We start from the raw sequence: 25,664 nt of genomic DNA on the forward strand, positions 1-25,664 counted from the left end.
GGCCTGTGTGTGTCCAGCTCTCGCTGAGAATCTGTGTCTGGCTGGAGGAGATTAGTGCTACGCGGCGGGATTTCCCAGCACTCCAGCCACAGGGTTGCTTGTGTTCCAGAGAGAGTGAAGTGCCAGTCTGTGCGCATGGGCCTTGTGTCACTGGGGGTTAGGCTGTGGCCATTACTACACACAGAGCAGGGCTTTCCCAGCTGGACAGGTTCATTTTGACATCTTCATCTCTCCAGTGTGCCACCCATATGAGCATGGACTGGTGTGCAGGGCTGCCATGGCAACTGTGCTCGCGCAGGCCGTAACCAAGGCGAACATACAAACATGTGACACAGCAGCTAGGGTTAAGGAGCCCGATTGCCACATGGGGCCATTCCATACCAGGCAGGCGCAGGGCTGTGCTGTGCTCCGCTGGGGCGGAGACCAGACGGGCAGGATGAACATCACACGTGTTATTTATCTTGAAACCAGCCTTCCTCTTTTGCCAGTGGGATCCCTAGGCAAAGTGGCTCCCACGCTACATTTTTGGATGGGGGAGGCGGAGCAGAAGCGGGGTCCAGATCCCACAGCTGGGCCCACCCGCCCACTTCGTATGTCTGTTCCCACCCGCCCACTTCGTATGTCTGTTCCCTTGGTTTTACAATACAACCTGGCTCACAGGTAGGACCATGTTCCTTCGTTAGGCGGACTGATGTCCAGAGCTGACCCACTCCACCTCTGCGGTAACTTGCCGTGCAGTTGCTGCTTGACAGCTGTCTCTGCACAAACAGAGTCCCGGGATGCTGGAACAACTATCGTAGTGGGGGTGCTGAGAGCCATTGAACCAAACTGTAAACCCTGGATATAATGGAAACCGCTCCAAGCCAGGGGGTGCTGCAGCACCCCCCGCATCCCTCGTTCCAGCCCCTATGACAGAGCCTGTAAAATAACCTCCTGACAACCTAAAACACCAATGAAGAGAGAGGCCTTCAGACCCACTTACCACCCTGGGAGCCATTGCTCCTGCCTCGGGCTAGACAGGGATGGATTCACAGGACCAGAATCCCACCTGCCCCCGAGACTCTGTGCCCTGGTGCTGCCCGTGCAATAGCTTCCCAGCCCCAGGAAATACACTTCTCCATCTCTCCCCCTCAGTACTATGATTTGTGCAGCAGAAGTGTAGTCTGATGGTTACAGCCAGGCACTGGGGTGCCCAGGACTCTTGGGGTCTAGTCTCAGCTCCATCACTGACTGGCTGTGAAACCTGGACAAGTCACTTAACCTCTCTGTGCCTCGGTTTCCCCAGCTGCACCATGGGCGCTATGAACCTTCTCCGACTGAGGCCAACCCTGCCCGGGTCCTTAGCCAGTCAGAACTCCGCTTGGCCTCCGTGGGGAGTCCGAGCACGGGGGGCAGGGTTTGGCCCAGCGCTTTGAGATCCCCCGAGCCGGGCAGGATGCAGAGCCACGCTGGCTGCATCTCCAGGACCTGCCCGCGCCTTTCCCCCAGCACCGGCCGGCCGGGGTGGGTCTCCACGGGAGAGTCCGCAGCGCACGCGCGCTCCCGGCAGCCGGTGGGGGGCGCTCGGACCCCCCCTTTCCCACGCCGCGCGAACGCGGCTGGGGAGGGAAGCGGGCGCGCGCTAGGACGCGGGCGCGCCGCCGTGCAGGGAGCAGGTGGCCGCGCGGGGGCTGCAGGCGCCGCGCTCCCGGGTCCCCGGCAGGGCAGCGCGCCCGCGCTAGCGGCTCCTCCGCGCGCCCGGGGCTGGCCGAGCCCGCAGCGGAGCGAGGTGAGCGGCGCATCCCCGTGCGCTCGGCAGGGCCCCGGCGATGCGGACGGGCAGCGGGGTGGAGGCGCCCCTCGCCGGGCGGCGGAGAGGTTGGCCTGGGGGGGGAGAGACCCTTCCTTGGCCCTGGGTCCGTCTGCAGAGGCACCCCGGGGTTAGGGGCTCGGGGTGTGTTCAGGCCGCGCCGCCGAGTGGGAACGGGGCTGGGCAGGGAGGCGCTGGCCCCGGCCCCGGGGGCTGCCCCGGCCCGGGTTCTGTGCCTGGTGGTGCTGGGCGCCAGGCGCTGGTGACAGGCTTGGGCGGGTGATAGTGATTTGCACGAGTGCGCAGGGCTCTGCCCGAGGCAGGCTCAGCCCCCAGGGCTGAGTGGCGGATCAGTGGGGTTGATTCCGGCTCTCCCTGGGCAGAGGCGTCGTGCGCTGCCCCAGTTTAGCCAGAGACGAGTATTTCTGGGATACCGGCGGATTAGCAGTGACGCTCGTTTCACTCTGGTTTCCCCAGGCAGAAGCGGGCAGCTGGTTGGGTTTTTCACTCTAGGAGGTTGCAGAGGGCAGATCGGCTCAGCCCTCCCCTGGGGCAGGGCCCTGGCAGGGGCAGAGATGTGACCGAGTGAGCCTCAAGATGGAAGGGCAGCCTGCCAGTGGGAGCTGGGGCCCGCTCACAGTCCCTTGGAAGGGGGGGAAGACGAGGAGGAGAGACACCCCGGCCAGCCAGGCTCTTGGCTTTCCTCAGATGAAAGGTCTCGCCCAGGTAAGAAAAGGGGAAACTTCCCTCTCTGATCTGGGACCCATCCTCCAGGTTTGCACTTCAGCAGCCTGGATGTGCACATTGGTTCTGATCACTAGGGATTTGTCAGTGAAATTCCTAGTGGGGAGGTCTCTGGAGCTGCTGGGCGAATAGGGCATCGGGAACTAGACAGCACAGGATAGTGCAGCCCAGAGGCAAGCAGAGGAGGGGTGTGGGGAGTTAGCCCACTGACTTCACAGACTCCTAGCGCTTGCTGTGTTCGGAGCTCTGTGCTGCTGGATGGGCTGGGGGGGTGCTGAATCACTGCCCTTGGGGGAGCCCTGAGCATTTGTGCATCTTCCTTCCCCTGGCTGTTTGCTCTCCTCCCCTCCCTCTCTCTCATTTTAGCACCCCTTGTGCCATCACCTGCTCTGGGGAAATTCAAGGCTCAGACTAAGCCACCCACCTGTCGGGGGCCAGCCAGGGAGAGGGTATTTGCTCCTGCCACCATGCAGAGGATGGGGGGGGGGGAGATGAGCGGTAATAACCTCCCAGAGCTGCTTTCCAACCCAAGTGATGATTCCCTGCTTCTCTCCCTCTGCCTCCATCCTCCTCCCACCCACACAGAACATTATCCGCCTTTGCCTTTTCCTTCCCCACACACGAAACATTCTCTCCCCGCCCCTCAGCTATTCAGGCGAGGCCCGGAGAGGAGAGTGATGAAGGCGCAAACGGACTCGGTGTAGTTGGGAGGCTGAGCGTTAAAGAGGATGAATCGTGCTCGGTGAGAACGGACGGCTTCCCGCGCCAGCCGAGGGGGGATATTGTGGACTCCAGGATGGGTAGGGGAGCCAGGAGGAGGAGGAAGGAGTGGAGACATCCAGGTGATAGATGCAGGTGGCATTATGCCTTCGTTGGGGGTCTGGGAAGCTTTGGGGAGGATGAGCTTTGCCAGTCTCAAAGCACTACCGGTGCACACGGAGTCTGACCAGGCCCCATCCTCCTCTTCTGGTGCTGAGCAGGGCTGGTAGTGCTTGGGGAGCGCTGATGGCACCGTTGTGGCTCACTCCTGCATGGGTGCCAGCCAGGGCCAACCTTGGGGGGGGCGATTGTCCAGGGCACTGGTCGGGGGATCTGTGGTCAAGGCCCTGGGGCTTGGGCTCCCTCTTGCTGCCAGCAGGGTCCGGCATGGCCGGAGCCCCTGCTCCCAATCGAAGGCTCCCTGCTCACTGCCCCACCTGGTTTCCCAGCCCAGCTGCTAGTCCCGTCTCCTCACTCTGTAAGTTGGTTGGCTCTCCCTCCCCCCCCCCCCCCCGACCCGCTGCACTTGCAAACGCCCGGACCCAGCCCGGACAGCAGGCAGGTCCCAGGGCTGGCCTTTTGGGGGGACAGCGTGGCAAGGAGCAGGTGGGCCTGGGTGTGAGGCTGTGGGAGGGAGCTCGGGGGAAACCCAGGGAGGCAGTGGGGGCAGGGGCGATGCAGGGGACGGCTGGGAGGGCAGGAGGGGCCAAGGGGAAGGGCTGGGAAGGCAGCAGGGGTGCCAAAATATAAGTTCATCCAGGACACTGTTTCTGAGGCTGGTCCTGGGTCAGCTTAACCTTTTCCACCCCACACACTTTTCTTTCCAGGGGACCAGTGCAGGGGCAGCCCCAGTTCAGCGCAGGCTGACATCTGTATGGGCTTCTCTCTGCTGTCCTTTCCCCTACCTGTCCCACTGTCAGCCATGCCACACACGCTGCGACTGGCTGGGTCAGAGGTGCGCAGAGCAGCCTTTGGCCTCCTAGGTGATCCCTGTGATCCTAGCCCAAAAGCCATCAGAGAGCATTTGCCAGGCTGTCCCTCTGGCTCCTTTCCCCAGCAATGACTGCACAGGACAGGGTTACAAGGAAGCCCCCTTGGGTCATCTCTGTGGTTGGGGCTCCCAGACTGTGTGAGATTAACGTGAGTGTGGGTGGGTGTTATTTCCCAGCCTTCCCAAGGCAGTGAGGAAAGAGGATTTTTCCAATCATGCTAAGTACTGAAGAGGGAAAATTGCAGTGACTCACTAATGAGGACTTAAAAAACAATTGGTTAGGTCTGTGCTTGGTATGGAGCACCTGTGGAATGGTAGATCCCTGCAGAGTGTGTGTGTCCACGTGCACACGTTAGCGTGGGAGGGAAAAGAATATACTCTTTAGGGCTTCATTGTTCACAAAGGGGCTGGTGTGAGCTGGGAGCCCTTCTGTGAAACGAGTTGTTAAGTTCTCAGCCCAGTTCCTATTGCACAGGCATCCCCATCTGTAGCTGGTCTCAGCAAAGAGGTCGCTGCCAGATTGCGCCATCTGCTGCTTTGGTTTTTCCAGGACTTTGGCCCGTTGGCAGGGGAGCGGGGAGGAAACTTGCCCTGCTACTGCCTGTGCTGGGGATAGATCAAAGACCCTTCTCCCAGACTGAGGTACATCAATGGTGACACCTTCCCCCACCTCTCTCTTCTGAGCTGGAGGGGACCCCTGCTAGTGGGGAGAGGGGAGATCAGTCCTCCTGCCCTATTCACTCAGCAAAGGGAGCTGCGGCGTGCCAGTTGTGGGGATGGAGTTAATGATGCGGGCACCTGTCCACCAAGGACTGGGCTGAGACAGACCAAACTGACTGTCTGTTGTACATGCATGGCCCCCATTACCAGAGGGCCTGAGGGCCTCACAATTGTTCATGTATTTGTCCTCACAGCACCCTTGTTCGGAGCTCTTATCTCCCAGTTACAGATCGGGGCACAGGGAAACCGACTGACTCGCCCAGTGGCAGAACTGGGTGGGACTTAAACGTCCTAACCTAGCGCCTTCATTTCACACAGGCCACCAAAGAGCCACCAAATGGCACCAACTTGAAGTCCCCATCAGCCTAGGCTGGGGAGGTGGCCGTGAAAAGCTCCCTCTCTCCCTGACCCAGCCAGCCCTTCCCCTCTACCCATGTAAAACCCAGCGTGAGCCCTCTGAGAGGTGGCCGTCTGCCTTTGCGCCATTTGTTTTAATGGGATTTTGTATCTTTGGAGAGTGCAATCCCCTTAGAGAGGTTGGGTTGACGCGATCATGGGTAAACAGTGTCTCCCAGCCGGTTTATGTCCCTTGATCGGGTATTTGTTTGAATGGATTTCACTGAGCTTTCTGGGCAGGAAAATAATCTCCTAAAGCTTAACCAGCCTGCAGGTTCGTGCTGTAATAAGCCAGGGGGTGGGAGGCATGCTTATGCTGAGGTCTGCCTTAGGAGACCCCTCCCTCCACCTCCCTGCCAGGGAATGAGCCTGTGAGGAGGAGACTGATGAGTCTGCCAAATTGCCCTAGCACCAGACCTTGCTATACAAACACTGGGTTTGATCTTGAGCTCACTTCTCCAGCGCTAGCTGAGGAAGGAGAGTTGCAGCTGACTCATGACCCCCGGGGTTTGGAAGATCCACGCCGGATCGCCAGGCAGAGGAATATTTGACCCATCTCTTGGGCCTTCCATCTAAGGGCATCGCAAAGCCCTTTACAAACTTTAACTAATGAAATTAAGTCTCTCAACCCTTCCCCCCACCTTGTGGCAGATATTATTGTTTTCCCCAGTTTACAAATGGGGCAGCTGAAGTCCAGGAGATCCAGTGACTTGACCAGGGATAGGACCCAGGAGTTCTAGCTCTCAGACCGCAGCTGTAACTGCTGTGCTGCGCTGTAATGACCCATTATGTAAGCTGATGTTACGTATGGCTAATCCAGTTTACAAACCATCGCTTGCTTTTCTTCCTCCTGTGAGATCTCTCTGTGACCAGCAGCCGGGGTCTGACGGGGCTGTCTGTCTGAGGAGCACTAAACACATGGCCGACTTACGCTTTAGAAAAGTGTCTGAGCTTTCACCCTGTGGCGTGGTTCCCCTGCACCTCCCCTGCTTCAATTAAAGGGTGTAGGAGGAGGGGATGCTTCCCAGTGGGAGGGGAGAGTGGGAGACCCACACTCAGGTCAGAGGACTCTGTACTCCAACTTTGGACCTGGCTGCGCTTGGGAGATGGAGCAGAAGGGAGAAGACAGCCTGGGAGCAAGGTGCATGAAAAGGCCCAGGTTGAGGGAGATGAAGGACCAAAATAAGGGGGTTGGGGAGAAATAGCGACATCCAAAATTGAGCTGTTCAGAGAAGGCCCTGAGCTGTGATATGTGGCCGGGCAGATGTTGCACATCTGGGAAGGCAGCATGGTGCCAGAGGGCTTGATTCAAAGCTCTTTGCGGTCCATGGAAAGACTTGCACTGACTTCGCTGGGCTTTGGATCGGGCCAGGAGAGCACCATGCAGCAACGTGGTGCGTTCGGCCCTGTAGGTGCGCCCAGCCCAGCCTGACGTGTTTGGGGCAGGTTTGGGCTGTGCTGTCATGCGGGTCGGGGCATGATGGGGTGGAGATTGGTAGCCATGGACTTGTATTCAAGGAAGGGAGCGGGTAGTTCAGAGAGTGACCATGCCTCTGTGGTTCTGTGCAGGTGCTCGAGTTATGCTGATGAAGGCTCCGCACTAAGGCTGGCAGAGAGACATGAGTAACAACACGGTAAGTCCTCCCCACGAAGCGTCCCTGCTGTCCTTGTCCTGAGCATCCATCTCCCGGGCCCTCGGAGGGTCTCATGGAACCTCCTGCCTACTGGGTCCAAGCGCTTTGCGTCTTCAGGGCATTCTGGCATGGATGAGTCAGTCCTCAACACGGCCCTGAGAGCTGGATGATGTTCTCCCCACGTCACAGAGGGAGGAAGCTGAAGCCAGAGGTTAAATAGTTTTCTAAACACCTTTCACCCATTCCCGCTCAGGGCTGGCCCATTAGCCGGCCCAGGGATTGGGACAGCTGGTGGCAGTTCCGGGAGCTGAGCAAGGCTTTGCCGGGATCTCCTAGCACCTTTGATATGGGAGTATGATCAGGAGGCTCTCGCTGTGGGTCAGTGGTGGTGATGGCTGGGCTTTCTCCTCCCCTCTGCTCAGCCATCTACCAGAGCTGGTTCACTGACCTGCCCGGCACAGCGTTGGGGGTTAATGTGATTTTTTTACTGGCTTAGGTTTCATTTCCGTGCAGCAGTGGCAGCTTGTGCTCTGGGTTCAGGGCAGCTCTGTACATAATCGCTGTGCTTAACCCTCGGAGCGTGGCATCTAGACCCTGTGGCTGTACGCGATTTAAAAACAACCCTGATAAACCCACCTAGCCCCAGGTCACGGAGGGAGCCAGCGGTAGGTGTTCCTTGCTCCTCAGGCTGCTCGGCCAAGCCTGTCACTTGGGACTGGGGAAAGCCAGCCCTGACTGAACCATGACCTCCTGCCCTGTCCTCCGGGCTCTTGAAAGAGGGAGCTGCAGCAACGCCGGGTGGTTCATTCCAGCCTTGATGGAAGCAGGAGGTAGCAGAAATCTCACCAGAGGACCAGACTCCAGGGGAGAGGGTCCCAGCCCATGGTCAGAGGCCCAGGGGGCATCTGAGCAGATCCAGTCTCAAGAGAAACCTCCAGACTTTACCTCAAGTCAGGACAGAACTGGGGGACTCTGCCTGGTTTCCAGAAGAATCTATCAGCCCAGATTCCCATGTGGCACAGGGGAATCTCACGGGAGATGTGAGAGGACCCTGGAGCTCTTGCTTAGAGGTTCGTGGGGAGGACTCTTGCTTGAGACAGTGGGAGCCTCTGGGGCTCACTAAAAATCTCTGGGCCTTGGGGAGCCTGGCCAGAGCTTTAGATTTGTGACTAAACTGGGAAGTGGCGGAGTCTTGCCTGGTTTTAGATTCCCCAGCTCTGACCTTTTTCTCCAAGCCTTCCAGCATTCATCTCTTAGGCTATGTCTACACTACAGCGGTGTTCCGACCTAAGATACGCAACTTCAGCTACGTGAATACCGTAGCTGAAGTTGCGTATTTTAGGTCGGCTTACCTGGTGGTGAGAACGGGGGAAAGCCAACCGCTGCCGCCGACTCCGCTGCCGCCTCTTGTCGAGGTGGATTTCCGGAGTCGACGGCAGAGCGATCAGGGATCGATTTTACCGCGTCCTCACGAGACGCGGTAAGTCGATCCCCGATAAACCGATTGCTACCCCCCGGATCGGCGGGTAGTGAAGACGTAGCCTTACTCTGCCACTGCCCTGCCCTCCTCTCCTGGACTGCTCTGGGCATCGTTACCCTCCCCACCTCTCCCCGTCACCACTTGCCCCACTCCCTACACCAGTAAGTCTGCTGGCCAGCCCAGCTCTGGTGGAACTCCATTGACATTCGGGATGATTCTCTCCCAGCCAGCCCCGCCCTGTGCTCCATCAGAACCGTGTATGTTCATCTGCGTGTTTTCCTGTATTCTGCCCACTAGCGATAGCAGTCTGAAAACTGCTTTGGGTCCCAGGCAGCCCCGCGGCTATGGGGTAGGAGAAACTCTCCCTGAGGTCCGGTGGGACCTTGTGTCCTGCAGTGGGAGAATAGGCCCCTTGGGTTTTAATCCCAGCCATGACCTTGGGCAGTCATTAGAGCCAACATCTACAAAAACAGCCTCTGGCTTTGGGTGCCCAGCTCCAACTCGAGACATGCAGGGTCTGTTGCTCAGTGCCGATGAGCGCCCACAGCTCCCGTTGGCTTCGGCTGGAGCTGCAGGTGCTCCACCCTTCTACAAATCAGGCCCACGGTGACTCGGGTTGGACACCCAAACCCAGTGGCCACCTTTGAAAAGATTGGCCATAACCTTTTGTTATTTAATGCTAATTACAGTAGCCCTCAGAAGCCCCAGTTGGGATCAGCGCTCCAATTGTGCTGGGTGCTGCCATAGACTCAGCCCCATCCCAAAGAGCTCAGTGCCTCAGTTTCCCCATTGGTAAAACAGGGCTAATGTCACTGATTCTGTTCTCAAGCCTGATATGAGAACTAACTAACTCATGTTTGTGAAGTGCTGTGCAGATGAGGCCATGCAGAAAAGATGTGTCTTAGTGGTTTTCCTCTCCAGGAGATCTGTGCATTCTCAACGGCTCAGAGCAGGCGCACCAAGTAGTGGAGTTCACATCAAATCTTTGTACCCTGAAGTCATGGTGAAATAGTAGCCAGGTAACCTGCATCTGCCCTGTTGTGGGAGCTGGGTTTCATTAGCTGTCAGCTCCAGATTACTGGGCTGCCCTGGTTTCAAATGCACCATGAAATCCAGCTGAGCTTTCACTGGAAAGAGGGCAGGGAAGTGAATAAACCCCACCCAGGAGTGTTTGCCCTGAGGTTCAGTCTCTCTGAAAACAAATTAACTCCGAGGGAGGAGAAAACGCAGTCTTGGCTTACATCCATCTGCGGTTCCTGGCACAGAAGGCAGCTGGCAGGTTGCTGATAGCCTGCTGGGCTATTGGGTCCCTGTGCTGCTCCATAGCCTATTAGCCTTTGTTCGTTTCCAGTCAAGAAAGGCAGCTCTGGGGCCTGCTTCTGCAGTCCATGGGACTTTTGCCTAAAGATGAGGCCTCCTATTCCAACAGGGAATTATATGACTTCCTGCCGTAATGCAATCCAGGATCGAAGGGCCTGGAGGGTGAGTTGTCTGTTTTTTTTCCCCACACACACAAGCAGTTGGTGTTCTCTTTCCTCCATGTTGAGCACTGATGTTTTGTGTGACAGGTTGAAAGGGTGTTTCTGACGCATGATCTAGTGGTGACTGATGAAGAATGCTGAATCGTGGCTGTGAGGTTGTTGTGAGTGTGAACAATAGCATTTTTAGTGAGCCTAAGAGAGGAAGAGAAAAGCCAGATAAGACCTAGATTAAACTTTCCCCAGTGTCTTATTCCAGGCCAAATGATGAAGGTGCTCTCAGGGTTTTTATTCCATCTCTCTCTCCATCTTTCCAGCCAGCCCCCGTCACTTGGGTATCTCAGTGCACTCCTTGCACAGGCAATGCTCCTGTCTGCTTCAAGAGGAATTTTGGCTGAGTCAGGCCTGTTGTTGTTGTTTATTATTTGCATTTTTCTGAAGTGCCCCAGAGGCCCTGCTGTGCTAGGTGTCATCGGGCCCTGTCCCAAAGAGTTTACCGTTGAATTTGTGCTAGGATACATCAGAGTGCCAAATGGGATCTGATCTAAAAACTCTTTCCATTGACTTCAGTGGGCTTTGGATCGGGCCCTGAAGGAGAGAATGGGGGAGGCGAGGACAAGGGTACAGGAAATAGGATCGTGCTGCTACCCACGGAGCTTTTGCGCAGTTTGGTGCATCCTGGTGGTTTATTTCGTTTTTAAAAAATAGATGAAATCAGCCGAGTGATGCCAGAGAAAGAACATTAGGTCTGAACTTTAGTACTCACTGACCAGCTGCACATCAGCTGTCTCTTCTCATCCTCTCCTGACCTTTCAGGGAATTCACTCTCTTTTTCTTGGCTGGCTGATGGTTAAATCAACAAGCCAGACTTTAGAGTCAACAAAAAGGAGCCCAAACAAGAGAAGTCCCTGGCGCACAGAGATTGAGGCAGTGTGCTGTGCTTTCTGACTTCTGTGGATTATCCAAGTCATCTGTTTACAAGGCGCCTGTAAGCACTGTACAGTATCAACCAAATGTGAGGCCTAGAATACAAAGCATCCGCATACCCAGGCAATTCCCACAAATCTGGCACAAGGAGGAACCCAATAACTACCAGGCACCCCCACCCACAGGCTTTCCAGCTCGCATGAGGAAGGAGGTACTGAGGGGAGAGGGCCCAAGAAACACTGACAAATAGACCAGGTGAAATAAATGAGCTTGGGGTGATCTGCAGGCAGGGTCTGTGGCAGATTGCCCAGGGGACGGGGGGGGGGGGGGACAGACACACAGAGCTGGGAGAGAGGAAGCCAAGATTCAATGCACGTAGCCCTGGTGATCAGCAGGTATTCGAGAAATATGAGAGAGAACAACAGGTCAGCATAACGAAGGGTTCAACACTAGCCTAACGGCTGCCATGGAAGCCAGTGGGAATTACCATTGGGAGCAGAGTTAGTCCAGTATTGAACGCTTCATAGTCCCATGTCCTGCCCTGCACAGGGTGTAACTGGCGGGGAGGAGGCAGGGGCATATGCTGCCTTTGAAAACCAGCGTCCTTTCCTCTTTTGCTAATAACATAACCCTGGAACTTTGAAGAGCTCACTCGTCTCTGTTTAAGCTGCTGCTTCACTTTTTTTTTTTTTGCCTTTCACAGAACTTGGATGGTGAAGCCAGCCTGGTCAGTTTCACTTTTGTTTCAATTCTGGGAACTGGCATAATGTTTGTGCTCATGGTTCTGGGGGGAGCATGTTTAATTGTTGTTGGTTTTTAAATCCACTTGTTTTCATTGAATTGAAAAGAAAAACCCACTTTTCTGCTTGCGTTTGATTTCGTAAACACAGCTAATGTCTATGCGTCCAATTCATCAAGAGTTTACTCCTGCATAGACCAAACTAACAGCTAAGATTCCTGTCCTGCAATTGGTTCCATCCATGCAGAAATTATTTGGTTTAAGGTCATGGCTAGGGGCCCCAATCGGAGAGCAGGGTCTCCTTGTGGTAGATGTTTGACACACGTGTAACAAAAAGACAGTCGCTGCCCCTGACTGTTTGTATTCGAAGCGTGCGATGAGAGGCAGCAGGTGGGTATGACAGACACATGGGAGAGCACCAGGGCATGATGAGATGATTATGAGAAGAATTCACTCCTACACAGAATAATGGAGAAAAAAACATGCAGAAGAATCGTGTCTGTAGAAACGTTAGGCCAACAAGAGTGCATCAGACTGACTGTGCTCCCTGACCCCGCCCCCCCATATCCAACTAAGGAAAACAAATGCAGTTTTATAAAATGGCCAAAGAAACTAGGAACCTCAAAGGTAGGAAAGTAAGGCTAGAAAATGAGAGTAGGAAAAAGAAGTGGTAATGGAGCTGAAAGGGAGGGGCAGTAGCCACACTAGAATAATACATTGTTGGAGGTCCTGGCAGCGTTCTCTAGGAAAGTCCCTTAAAAGCACTGACTCTTGGCCCCTCTGCCTCGGGTAGCATTGACTAGTGGTTAGCACCCAGAGCTGGGAATCAGGACTGCTGGGTTCTGCGCCCAGCTCTGCCACGGACTTGCCTAATAGGAGTTTCTGTACCTCAGTTTTTCCCTGTGTAAAATGGTAACATTTGGCCACTTCTGAAAGGGGCTTTGAAGTCCCCCAATGAAAGGCACTGTGTAAGGGCTTGTTTGCACTAGGGGGGCTACCGCGGCATAACCCTGCAGTGTAGACGCATCCTACAGCAGCAGAGGGGTTTTTCGGTCACTGTTCGAACTCCACCTCCCTGAGTGGCGGTAGTTAGGTCAGTGGAAGCATTTCTCCATCGACCTAGCTGCGTCTACACCCGGGTCTAGGTCGAGTAGACCAGGGTAAAGCGTGGTGGTGGTTATAGGAAGGCGCGAGTGTCTGAACCCTTCTAATTTGGGGGCAGTATAATCTCATAAACTCGAAGTCAGCAAGATTCCCTCTATCTCTGTCTGGCTCTGTGAGATGTGGTTTATATTAAGGCGTGGGGGGGGGGGGGATCCCATCCACTCGCAGTGATAAATACCTTCACAATAAGGTCCCCGCCCTTTCCATGGAGTTTGTCATGAAAGCTCTGATGCGACTGGGCCTGCTACAATGGAGCCAGCACACTGCTGCAGAGGCAGACTGGAAGCTGCAGGGCCCGTCTCTTTGCCCAGCTGTCTCCTTAGCTGGCCTCCCTGCTGGGATCTTCCCATTTAACCAGGGACAAGCCACAGCCCAGGCCTCTCCTCTGCTCCCCCAGCCTGCGCATGCTCATTGCTCCACTTGGGGCTGCATCCATCCGGCACCACCAGCTCTCCTCAATTCCAGCCCTTTGCAGGCCTGCACCCCCACCACCATCACCCCCACCCCGCAACGCACAATTAACCCTTTCATTCCTGGTCTCTGTGCTGCCACATCCCAAACAAAGCCAGCGTGTGGAGGCAAAAAGCTTGACCATCTGCTGGCCATGATAGATAATGGTACAGTGCTTAAAGCAGCGTCTGGCTTCCCGGTGCATCTGGGCTTGGGGTAATGTCCCATTAAAGCCTGGCGAATATTCCTTTAAAAAGCTGCCCGTTGCCAGACTCTCCCTTGACATCCTTCTGTGTGTCACTGCAGAGCTTGGGGAGGGGGGAATTGGCCGTAGCTGCCTGTCAAAGAGCATGGGGGTGTTTTTGCTTCTGGAGCCCTTTGCTGTGGTGTTAGCTGCAGGGATCTCTGATGTCACAGACAGAGGGGGCGCTAGAGAGCTCTGGGAGATGCCCCTTCTCCCCTGGGACGGAGAGCCACGTTTTCCAGCCACCACTGATTTGGAGCCGAGGGGGAGGGGGGCAATGTGGAAGACCTGCGGCCTGATAGTCAGAGGGGCTCAGTGCTTCCAAAAATCACGCCCAGGGTATTTTAAGTTGGGCACCTAAAATCTGAGGCTCGTGGGAGCTGTAGGCTGGAATCCTGCCCGGCTGCTGCTCATGGCAAGGTAAGGGAGGAGGGGGAAAGAATGAGGCTCATGAGGGTTAGGCCCGTGGTCTCTGTCATTTATCAGAGACCACTGCAGAAGCTTTGCCGGTCCCCTCGGCTGCCCTTCGGAAAGGCAGGGCACTTGGAGACGCTGCACTGTCTCAGTCCCGCTCTCTCCCTTCCCGCCCCCAGGGCCAGCGCACTGCAATCTTCGTGGTTCTCTTTGCTTTGATCATGCTGCTGATCATCTACAGCTCGAACAGTGGGAACGAAGTTTTTCACTACACTGCCCTGCGAGGGAAATCCCACCGTCCCCCCAACCTCAAGAAATGGGGGGTGAAAAGTGGATACCTCCCCGTCTACGGAAACAAGGTACGCTGCAGCACACCTCGGGTGAGCCATGGGGCACTCCCTTGTGGTCACGTCGCAGACTGGCTCCCGGGTCTCTGGGCTGTGCCCAGCAGGCGTTTTACACTGGGAAGGAAGGGCTGGATTATAGATCGCTGGGAGGAGCCACGCGATAGCATGCTGGTGCATTAGAAGCATGAAGGGCCACTGCTTTTCTGGCCTCCGTACGGCTGCACCCTGCCCAGTTGGAGTTGGTGGAGCAGCGGTGACATGATACAAATTGCAGCTGCTCAGCTGGAGAATGGACCTTTGTGTTTCTATTATGGAAGCATCACCCATTGCTGAGAGCAAGGGACCGGGAATCGGGTCTTCTGGACTCTGTTACCAACTCTGCTTCTGGCTCACTAACTGGCCCTTGGCAAGTCACTTGGCCCCTCTGTGCCCTGGTTTGCCCGTCTGTGAAATGGGGACAGTAATTCCCAGGCATGCGCAGAGGGTTCATTCAGGAACGTCTGGTAAGCAGGTTGGGCTCCTCGGACGGAAGGTGCTTATCAAAGGGCAGCATGGTAGTGAACTAGCTAGTGAGTGTGGAGCCAGAACTGTGACCCAGAGCTCCGGTATTTCAGTGCCCGTAATGCTCTCCGATCTGAATCCCATTGTGCTAGGTGCTGTGCATCCACATAGACGGTTGCTACCCCAAAAAGCTTCCAGTCTGAATAGACAAAGGAAGTGTTCCTGGCTTCATTTCACAGACTGGGAACCGAGGCACGGAGAGATTATGACCGCCCAGGGTCACCCAGGGAGTCTGTGACAGAGCCAAGAATTGACCCCAGATCTCCTGAGTCCCAGCCCAGTGCCGTACCCAAAAAACAACCCTATTTCCTGTCACCTTAGAGGGAACCCCCGATAGCTCAAGTGGCAGGGGCCAGTGTCTGTGGAGGAGAAGGGTCTCGGTTCTGTTCTCGCCGTTGCCTGGGCGTTCTAAGCAGGGAAGGCGCACGGGATCGTGATGGTGAGGAGGTCTTAGTTGGCCACAGGGTCCTTGCTAATGATGGTTTCTTCCCCAGACCCTGAATTCCCATTGCCACCAGTGTGTGATCATCACCAGCTCCAGCCACCTGCTGGGGAGCAAACTGGGCTCAGAGATCGACCAATCGGAGTGCGTCATCCGCATGAACGACGCCCCCACCACGGGCTATGAGGCAGACGTGGGCAACAAGACCACGGTCCGGGTGGTGGCTCACTCCAGCGTCTACAGGGTGCTGAAGAGGCCGCAGGAGTTCGTCAACAAGACCCCGGAGACCATCCTCATCTTCTGGGGACCGCCCAGCAAGATGCAGAAGAGCCTGCTCAAGATCCTCCAGCGCGTCAGCATGTCCTTCCCCAACATGTCGGCCTACGTGGTCTCCCCCGTGCGCATGAAGCAGTTCGACGACTTGTTCCGGGGAGAGACCGGGAAGGACAGGTACCTTGGAGCCCCATTCCACTCCGGGGGCGGGGGGCATTCTGTGCCCACAAATGACAAATCCTGCACACAATATTTTAAAATTCTGCAAACTTTATTTGTCAGAACACTACTGCATAATCACGCCAGTTTCAATTGTTTTGGTCATTTATTTCAAAATACCTGTCAGCAAGTATGTCTGTATCGTTACAGACACACACAGAAATTCCCCCAGGAGCAGAGAGTTAAAGAAACCCCTATGACAACCCAGTTCCTGTTTCTCTGCCCCCCGAGCCCAGACAGGGGGCCAGACACCCACAACCTCTCCCCCCCAGAGCCCTGCTGAAGGCCCCCCCCTTGCCCATATACCCCCCTACACACACACACACAGCCCAGCCGTGGCCCCCCCAGCCCAGACACCTGCTCCCCCCCACCCAGGGATCCAGAGGGAGAAACAGCCTGATGCTCCATGACAGAACAAGGAGTAATGGTCTCAAGTTGCAGTGTGGGAGGTTTAGGTTGGATATTAGGAAAAACTTTTTCACTAGGAGGGTGGTGAAGCACTGGAATGGGTTACCTAGGGAGGTGATGGAATCTCCTTCCTTGGAGGTTTTTAAGGTCAGGCTTAACAAAGCCCTGGCTGGGATGATTTAGTTGGGAATTGGTCCTGCTTTGAGCAGGGGGTTGGACTAGATGACCTCCTGAGGTCTCTTCCAACCCTGATATTCTATTCTATGATCCATCCCAGGCTTGCATGGAGTTTCCTGTGGGCCACCCTCTCCTTCCTCAGGGCATGCTGGGAGCTGCAGCTGCCAGGAACCCTCAAACTCCCTCTCCTTCCCCCCTGCAGTGTCTTCTATGTGCAAACTGGGCTCTGGTGGGTCCAGTGGCCCCTAGTGGCAGGTAGCAGCATTGCATCCCATTTCTGTGGGGGGAAAGGAAATTCTGCACGCAGAACGTTAATTTCTGCAAAATTCTGCATTGCGCAGTGGTGCAGAATTCCCCCAGGAGTACCGTTCTCATGCCTGGTGACTGGAGCCCCAGCCTTGCTGGCCAGCCCATCCCTGTTGTCTGCCCCTGCTGCAATGCCGCTGACTTGGGCTGTCTCGCGATGCACACCCAGGAAAAGAGGCCATGCTGCCCTCTGGAGCCACTCACCTGCCTGGCAGTGCATCCTGGTCCCTAGCTGGGAAGGGGGAGCCAGGCTGCTCAGGTGATGGGGAGCCTCGGGAGAGCAGAAATGGGGTGGGGATGGGGGAATCACATGGGAGAATCAAAATAATTCTATGTCCTCCCACCTTCTAACTGGTCACTCCCTGTCCTCCCCCCCTCCATCCTACACTCCTTTCCTTCATCACTCTTCCCCTGGCATCCCCCTCCTCTTCTTGTTCTCTGTCTCTCTCTCCATCTCCTCTTCTTGTTCTCTCTCTCTCCCCCCCCTCCTTCTGCCGGCCCCCTGCCATTCCCCGTCTCGCAGGGAGAAGTCCCGGTCGTGGCTGAGCACAGGCTGGTTCACCATGGTGATCGCCGTGGAGCTGTGTGATAAGGTGCATGTTTACGGGATGGTCCCCCCTAACTACTGCAGGTAAGAACCCAACACCCACCAGGTGCCCCTCCTAGGATCCCAGCGCTCGGCCATCGGCTGGCAGCGCCCCAGCGGCTCACCCTGTAACTCTGTCCTCCACAGCAGGAGACCTCAGCCCGGCAAGATGGCATATCACTACTACGAGCCCAAGGGCCCGGACGAGTGCACCACCTACATCCACAATGAGCGCAGCCGCAAGGGCAACCACCACCGCTTCATCACGGAGAAACGGGTCTTTGCCAGCTGGGCCAGCCTCTACAACATCACCTTCTCCCACCCGGCCTGGGACTAGGGGCTCCCCGAGGAGACATGGAGCCATTCGAGTGCCCGACCCAGCAGCTGGTGCCAGTAGTGGGATAACTCCACCTGGAAGGGAAAACATCTCTTGGATTAACCCTGTGAGCCAGGCTGGGCTCCGAGGGAGGAGGCCCCGCAGCACAGGCTGCCCCGGTTCACTGTCCAGGGCCAGAAGGACTGGGTGAGGGGAGGAAGGGACTGGGATGGTGCCAGTGACCTGACTTGCAGTCCCAAGGCCCAGGGAGTGCTGCTACGCACCGGGCACTGCTGGATTCATGGTGTCCCCTTCCCCCGCACAGGCCACACACCTAGCGCACATCACTGGCTCCCTGCTTTGAGGTCACCTCACTCCCCCGCCGGCGATCAGCTCAGAGGCCCGAGAGTGAGTGGGAACAATCCCTGGCTGCCCAGATGGAACGGCTGACCCCTTCTTAGTGCTCTGGGTGGCGGCTCTGGTCTCGCCTCTCTTGGCTTGTGGAGAATGTATTTCCGAGGTGGGAGGACTGTAACCCTCTCAGCTCCGCTAGGCTCAGTTCGATACTGAGTACCTGGGAGGTTGTGTTGACTGTACAGTGCAACCCTGCCCCAGGCAGCCTCTGCCTTGGAAAACTGCCGCCTGTGTCTCCAGGTTTCCAGTGAGGCCTATAAGAGACCAGCCTCAGGGGCGTAGACGTCTCAGGTGGGTCTGAGGCAGGGCTCGGGAGGGGGCATGAGACACATTTAAACAGGCTGTCCAAGCACTGACCCCCCATAAGTGACAATGACAGAGCCCACTCTGCCCTACTGCCTGGGGCTGATCCCTTGTGTGGCTGCTTAAGACAGGGATGCCCTGTGGAGTGTAGGAGGGGTGTTGTGTTGGGGAGCGTCACGGTCACTGGGAGGGGTGCTGGGGGGGGAGGGGAGGTGTCACGGTCACTGGGAGGCGTTGAGCGTGGTGTGTGTGTTACAGTTGCGAGGCACTGCGGGGTGTGTGTGTTAGTCACTGGGAGGTATTGAGGGGTGTGTATGTCACAGTTGCTGGGAGGTATGGAGGTTGTCACAGTCGCTGCGAGGCACTGAGGGGTGTGTGTGACAATCATTAGGAGGTGTGTTAGGAGACCAGGGGGTATCAGTCTCAAAAGGGCACCGACACCTACAGGGCTTTGTTTTTTCCCAGCTGTAGAGGGCACTGGGCAGGGGGTGGGGAGGTCCCTCTGCTCCGCCTCTTGTTTTGGCATCACCAGCTGCCCTGGACATGGCTTCTTCCTGGCATCACCAGCTGCCCAGTCTGAGAGCCGCGTGCCAGGGCGTTTGCTGTCCTCGCTCCCCTTCCGCTGGCTGGCAGCTGGTCACTGCCCTCCTTTAACCCCACTTGTGAAATCACGACTTGGTGGCACGTGGCCACGCTGGCTGCCCCCACTGGGCTGGGAGGCCTGGGGTTGTGGTTTATTTAAGACTCCCCACTTCCCACACACACACCCCCCAAGCTCTGTCCACATGGGCTGCAATGCCTCCTCCACTCCTAGACAGGACACAGCAGTGACCCCCCAGCTGAACGGCTGCACCTCTTGCTTTCGTGTCCTTGCTGCTGCCCTGCAGAGACCTTGCAGCTGCTGGTGCACTCACTGCCTGGCCTGTCTCAGTGTGTGGCAATGGCGCTCCCTGCTGGTGTCCAAGGGGCAGTGCCATTTGCTAGGCTCACTCTGCATGGCTTCTCCATATCATTTTCAGGGCAGTTCCTCTTGAATGTGCTTTCCTGCTGCTGCTTCTGGTACCATTGGCACCCCCTCCCCCCCCACCTCTTGTGTCTCTCCACTTGCCCATGAAACGTCTGCACAGGGAGAGCAAGTGGCCATGTGGTAAGAGAGGGCAGCAATACTGGGGAAGTGGAAATTATACCCTCAGCATCTCAAACCAGGGGCGGCGGGAATTGACTTACAAGGAGCCGTGCACTTTTCAGCTGCCTCCCATGTTCTGTCTGTCTGATCGCTGTTCTGCCTGGCTGCCTCTGATCCCTGCCACTCCCAGCTTACTGAGAGCTCCTTAAATCAAGGCACTGAGACTCGATAGCAAGCACTGATCATGACTGCATGGCAGGGGTCTCCGCTCCGTGCTTGCTGAACACGGCTTCCTTGTACACGCACAGCTGAGGGGACCGTGTGTGGGTGTCAGACATGGCTCTGTTCTTAGGGTAGATGCAGTCTTAGGCTTGATCCCTGTTGCCTCAGGGTAGAGTAGGTGTGAAATGCTCCTGTTATGGTTTGGAGTTACTCTGTTCCGGGGGGAATCATAGGACTGGAAGGGACCTCAAGAGGTCAACTGGCCCAGTCCCCTGCACTCAAGGCAGGACTAAATATTATTTAGACCATCCCTGCCAGGTGTTTGTCCAACCTGCTCTTAAATGACAGCACAAGGTGTAGGCAATGCAGAATCATGGATTTAGATTAATAGATTTGGGCCCTTTGTGTTTACTCCCATGCTCTCCCTCTGTCCTGCTCTCATATCCCCAGCCCACCTCTGCCATTTCTCATGGTCATTTTCCCTCTCTGCCTTCCCCAGCAAGTCAGGGACTGCATGAAAAATGCACTTCAGCTTGGGGCCATCAGCTGCTTTCTAGTCACCCACCAGGTAGGATTTTGCCCTTCCCTGGTCCTCGGCAATAGCTGCTGAAAATCTCCAAGTTAAAAAAAAAATTAAAAACATACTGCAGTCTTTTATAGTAACAGCCCAAAACACGGTGGGCCAGATCCTCACTCAAGCACAACTCCCCTCTGCAACCAGTGGGACTTTTGTCTGGGGCAGGGCTGCAGGATTGGGCCCTGGAGTAACCTGACTGTGAACTGGTTACAGCGCAGGGGCCTGACTCCGAGCCCGTGTCCACCAGTGTGAATCAGCAGCCAGCCTGCTCAAGCTGAACCAGAGTAAACGAGGTCAGAATACAGCAGCGTTTTCTTTGAAAACAAGGGAGTGACTGATAGACGTGCTGGAGGAAAAACCATCAGCTGTGTGCTCCACCTCTGGGGGTTGAATGGGGGCACACCTCCCTGCAGCAGAGAGATTCTCCACGCAGCCCTGGAGTGGAATTGTATCGTGGCTGTGTGAGCTGGGAGCAGATCCCCCCCCCCCTTACTGACACCCACAGGTGGGAATGACTCTTGTGCAGTTGTCTTGATCATGGCTGATATCGGGGAACACATGCAGGAGCGTGATGGCAAGGAGGTGGGAAGGGGACCTTGAAACTTACAAATGTCCCTTGGTGGAGGAAATGCCTTTTCCCCCCCCACCACCCCGCAGAAGATCAGCCAAATCTGTAGCCACTGACATGAACAAACTTTGCTCTTGGTTTCTACAGTCAATGGAGATGCTCTGGATTTACACCAGTGTGACTGAGCATCATGTGACCCCTGATATTCAGGACACAGGAAGCAAACTGTGCCCAGCAATGTGTCATCAGCTGTGACCTCGCTGTGCACCATGGTGCCTATTCTAAACATCACTGCCACCCTAGAGGATGTAGCTTTGGAAAAGACTCCACAGCCAGTGGAGAAGTCCTGGCTACCCTTCCGCATGAAGGCTATGGAGCTGCTACTTTCCCACCATAGCCAGGACCTTCGGGGGTGTTCAAAGCGACACTGTTGAGATGTTTTTTGGGGGGGGGAAGGAGTGGTTTTTCCCCCCCCCCGGTCCTTGTATTTGTATTGGTTTCCTAAAATAGTTATGTTAATATATTTTAAAAACCACGTCACAAGAAGCAGGGTGAGATGTGGAGGCTTGGAGGCAAACCCAGCTGGGTGCCTGGTACCTGCAGCTCCACTGATGTCAGCTTGCCAGTCTGACCCTCATCTACATCAGTGGGAGTCATGGGTGCTCGGCACCCGTGTGGGCCAGGCCAGGCCTTCAAAGGGATCGAATGCTGTTAGGTGCCTTGCTCCCCTCATGTGTTTCGGACCCTTTGGAAAGCCCGGCCGCACATGTTGTCCTGTACTGGCAAATTCTGCAAAACCCGATAGGGTTCTGTAGCATGCAGTAAAGGAAATAGGGTTGGTCCCCTTTTGGGTTGATTTTCTCTCTGCTGCTCTTCTGTGCTTCTGTAAACAGCTGATCTGCTTAAACCACTCCGCGAATGGTCCTTCGAACAGAACTGTCGAGTCGCTCGGCCGAGTAGCTCCTATCAAAATCAGTCACTCGTGAATATAAAGTACCATTTATAAAGGGTTAATAAATGATGAATAGAAGCCTGTTACGAACACGAGTAGCATGAATTAGAAGCACATCAGTAGAAGGCATATGTATGGTAATGAACCCTGGTTATAAGCAACCCATTAGACTCTCTAATAACAATGGATTAGCCATTTATGAGAACATCTGTTAATCATTTATTAACCCTTTATGAACGATAAATGGAACCTGAATAGAACGTGTGATGTAATAACCTGGATGGTAACATAACAGCATGTGGTTGTACCATTTAATGTGAGACGTTTGCTATAAAAATAACTAGCAATGCAAATAAAGGGGGTGCTGAGGTTTGCTTTTTTTCCCCACCTCTCTCCATTGCTTGGGCTGTGGAAGAACTTGGCAACGCAATTTCTTCCCCTCCCAGTTCCATCCTTTCCCAGCTGGCAAGCGGGGACTTTTTCCAGTGTTTTGAATGGATCTCGACACTGCCTCTTGATTTAACAGCAGCATTAACCTCTGTGGCACCTTATCTGACCACAACATCCTTTTTTGTACAGGAGCTGCACGGATGGTGTCACAGCAGCACCGGGGGAAGCATTTGTTCATTCGCTCCTGCTGCTGTGCAGGCAGCCAGAGGGACGTGATGTTTTGCTTGTAGATCCACAGATAGTGACTACTGGCTTTTTTTTTTTTTTTTTTAATCAAATTTTCAGCCGTGGAGTCATGGATTTAAAAAACCAAACACACGGGGCACTAAGAATCCAGTGTCTTATGTTCAAACGCAGCCTGACAGGACTCCTGGATTCTGTTCTTGACACTGCCGCTGAATTGCAGTGCAGCCTCCCTGTGCCTCAGTTTCCCATTGGTCAAATGGGAGTCGTGATAGTAATCGAGCTCACAGGGGCATTGTGAGGCTTGATTCGCTGTGTGAGATCCTCACAGACATGGTGTGCAAAGGGTTATTATAGCCTGGTTAGATTATACCAACGTAAAAGTGTTCGTTGTTGAGCCTAGACTACCTGCCAGAGCCCCTTTAAGGGGTTCAAAGTACTAGAAGGCCCAGGCTAAAGGAGAACGGTCGCTCTGGGCCAGGTCCTCAGCTCAGCTAGCTCAGGGGCAGGCCCTCTCTGACTGCAGGGCCCCTCACTCAGCACGAAGGCCCAGATCCTCATGAGCTGTTGTGAAGTGTCAGCATAACACATCTGGTAGCCTTGAGCTGTGTTACTAGTGACCCCCTGTATCTGGGATTGGCTGTCAAATCAGCAAGGAGTGAATGTTTTGTAACGATTTGTAAGGGAATAAATATTGCTATGATCTTAGCCGCCATGTTTCTGTGGATTTGGCTCTTTTGTCGTGCCAAGGCCTCAGAGAGAGGCTGCTCTAGCGATGTCTGCTGGTAACAATGGAACGGACTTGGTTCATTCAAGTGTTTTATGCCCTCTCGCCCGCCAGCACTGTGAACTTTCCCCCAGCAGTGCTAGAGCTGGTTGTAGAATACTGTGAGCTTCTTTCCCATGTAGTTCTCTCTAGGTCTCCAGTGTGAATGCTTCTGAAAAGCAGAGTCCAGCACCGTGGTCAGTGGTGGGAGGTTCCCAACAGCAGTGCCCTCTCTGTGCCTGCTAGGACAGTGGGGAGAGTGGAGGGAAGAAAGGTCTTATGGGGAAAGCCCCTAATCTCCCTGTGAGTTTGCCGTGGGGCTCATACTCCTCCCCTGTCATTCAGGTGCGTTGTGAGGATACATCTATTAATAGTGGGGAGTTGTCCGGATACATTGGTGATGGGCGCTAGATAAATAGAGAGAGAAAAAGCCAGGGCCCTGGCAAAATCTGAACAAAACAAGACACAGTTGAGGACCAATTTCTGATGCTGGGTGATCTCAATTGCCCTTTGCTATAGCCCTCCCCCCCCCAAATAAACAGTTACATTGTAAAGCAAAGCCATAGTTGCTATATACAAACCTTCCTAATCTGACTAGTCCAGCATCAGGATTTCAAGTCCCAAGGGTCCTGCAGGTAAAGTGACACTATGGAGCTGACGGAGGGATACTGGTGTGACTGATTGCTCAGACCATATGTTATCTGGGAAGGGCCATCTTGGTGGTGTCTGGGTGCAGCCTATGAAGTGGGGCCTGATCCCGGCCTGAGGCCTCTAGATACGTCCTCATTTTACATAAGTCCTGCATATTTGTGGCCGTTTGGGGGTCCTTTTTGTGCATCTTCAGGCTGGGAGATAGTGATGCTGGTGCCGGCCCTAGGGCAGGATCAGGGCCCCCGCAAAGCTATACAGAAATAGACCTGACGTTGCTTCCTTGTGGTGCAGGAAAAAGGCCTGAAAAGGGACCCCTCCAGTCCAGAAACAAGGGGGTGGGGTGTCTGCTTGTGTTTTCTCCTAGAAATTCAAGGCCTTGCCTTTTTCTCCTGAACTCCACGGCCGGCTGGAGAGCTGATCGGATGACGGCAGCCAAAAGACCCCTGCAAGTGGAACCTGATTCACTGAGAGGACAGATGAGTTTTCTCCAGCCCTGTGAGGGCAGGAGGTGGGTGGAAGGCAGCTTCTGACTCTATTGCTATTGCTGATTGCTGCTGAGTGACACTGGGGTGTCTGCCAGACTCGACTTCTCAGCTGCTTGAACCACAGCCTCATTTCTAGTGGCTTCATGGCAGGTCCCGTGTCCGTCCCCTCCCCAGTCCCCCGATGTCTGCCCTAGGCCTGCAATGAGGACATGGCCCTGCTCTCCGAGTTGGGGGTGGGGGTCTGGGCTTGCTCTCCTCTCCCCCAGGCCCTTCCCACCGCTCTCCCTGGGGAGTAGGCAGACCCCACCTCCTCCGTGTAAACCCCTCTGCCAAGGCTGCCCTGGGGCTCCAGCCTCTGCCTTGGTTTGTCCTGCCCAGGACCCAGATTTGAACTTGGGCAGCAAACATGGCCGGGGGGGGGGCAACGTGTGACCAACTTCCCATGAGTCCTGATGAGAACTGCAGCCCCCAGCCCTGGACCCACAGCCCACACCTGCCCCTCCTTCCCCCTGCCCGCCCAGCAGCAGCCCCGGACCCACCAGTCTGCAGCTCCTCCTCCTCCCCCCAGATCCTGCAGCCCCCAGCCCCACAGCCTGCACCTCCCCCCTAAATCCTGCAGCCCCAGCCCCACAGCCTGCACCTCCCCCTAGATCCTGCAGCGCCAGCCCCACAGCCTGCATCCCCCCCCCCCGACCCACAACCTGTAGCCCCCCAGTCCCTCCAGAGAGACATCACCCTGCCCCAGCCCCATAGCTCCCAGCCCCAGGCCTCCACCCCCCAGATCCTAGAGCTCAGGACCCACAGCCTGCAGCTCCCAGCCCCCCTCCAAGACCCTCCCTGCAGCCCGGTCTCCCGACCCTCGCCCCCAGGAGGGGAGGGGGCGCCAGTCACAGCCACGGGCGCAGGGGAGGGGCAGGACCCGGCTCCTCCTGCCCCAGCCCGCGGGAGGAGCCTGCCCGGCCGGGCCGGCGCTGCGCGCTGCAGCATGACCGCGGCGGAGGCGAAGGACTATCTCTCGCGGAGAGCGATCCCGCAGCTCTTCGAGGTGAGCGCCGGGGCAGGGGACGGGCCCTGGGGCTGAGGGTCTGCGCCCCGCTCCGCGCTGGGAGATCCGAGCCGAGCGCCGGGGGTCCCAGGCTCTCCCGGTCCGGGTGCAGCTCCAGCCCCCTCTGCACAGAGAGCCCCGGGGACCCCAGAGCCCAGCCCACTCCCATCCCCGGTAACCCCTCCCCAAGCTCCATACCCCGTGTACCCCTCCCGTATACCCCGTGCCCCCGCCTTCCCCTCCCCTCCACCTTCCCTCATACCCCCTGCCACTCTCCTACATCTCTCCCCTTCACCTCCCCTCACACCCCCGTCCTCTGCCACCCTCCCTCTACATCCCTCCCCTCCACCTCCCCTCA

The 25,664-nt window shown here is 55.8% G+C and overlaps 2 protein-coding genes across 4 annotated transcripts in view; both read left to right on the plus strand.

Moving 5' to 3' along the window:
• Positions 1 to 1,671: 1,671 nt before the first annotated feature.
• Positions 1,672 to 22,083, plus strand: ST6GALNAC6 (ST6 N-acetylgalactosaminide alpha-2,6-sialyltransferase 6). Of its 3 annotated transcripts, XM_024192936.2 has the most exons (8): positions 1,672 to 1,768; positions 2,267 to 2,515; positions 3,181 to 3,275; positions 6,969 to 7,033; positions 14,109 to 14,288; positions 15,332 to 15,729; positions 17,186 to 17,293; positions 17,396 to 22,083. In XM_024192936.2, exons 4-8 carry the CDS (start codon positions 7,019 to 7,021, stop codon positions 17,583 to 17,585), a joined length of 891 nt encoding a protein of 296 aa, XP_024048704.1. In that variant the 5' UTR covers positions 1,672 to 1,768; positions 2,267 to 2,515; positions 3,181 to 3,275; positions 6,969 to 7,018; the 3' UTR covers positions 17,586 to 22,083. The 3 variants fall into 3 exon arrangements, with proteins under 3 accessions (XP_024048704.1, XP_024048703.1, XP_024048702.1); XM_024192935.2 differs by lacking the exon at positions 3,181 to 3,275; XM_024192934.2 differs by lacking the exons at positions 1,672 to 1,768; positions 2,267 to 2,515; positions 3,181 to 3,275; positions 6,969 to 7,033 and adding an exon at positions 9,870 to 9,995.
• A 3,143-nt stretch (positions 22,084 to 25,226) lies between these two features.
• AK1 (adenylate kinase 1) overlaps positions 25,227 to 25,664 on the plus strand; it is a 36,000-nt gene continuing 35,562 nt past the window's right edge. The window contains exon 1 of the mRNA XM_026657262.1: positions 25,227 to 25,306. Within this exon, the coding sequence (XP_026513047.1) occupies positions 25,247 to 25,306 (60 nt within the window). The 5' untranslated portion in view covers positions 25,227 to 25,246. The remainder of the gene's footprint in view (positions 25,307 to 25,664) is intronic.

The sequence above is a fragment of the Terrapene carolina genome, unplaced genomic scaffold (genome assembly GCF_002925995.2).
Source record: "Terrapene carolina triunguis isolate 2854851 unplaced genomic scaffold, T_m_triunguis-2.0 Scaffold238, whole genome shotgun sequence".
In the NCBI taxonomy this organism is placed as follows: Eukaryota; Metazoa; Chordata; order Testudines; family Emydidae; genus Terrapene; species Terrapene triunguis.

Bases quoted from the DNA above. Each gene is read 5' to 3' on its own strand.
- ST6GALNAC6 (XM_024192934.2), top strand. From the start codon at position 9,921: ATGAGGCCTCCTATTCCAACAGGGAATTATATGACTTCCTGCCGTAAT. The intron at 9,996-14,108 runs GTGAGTTGTCTG...TCCCGCCCCCAG, and splicing joins AGGATCGAAGGGCCTGGAGG to GGCCAGCGCACTGCAATCTT. The intron at 14,289-15,331 runs GTACGCTGCAGC...TTTCTTCCCCAG, and splicing joins TCCCCGTCTACGGAAACAAG to ACCCTGAATTCCCATTGCCA.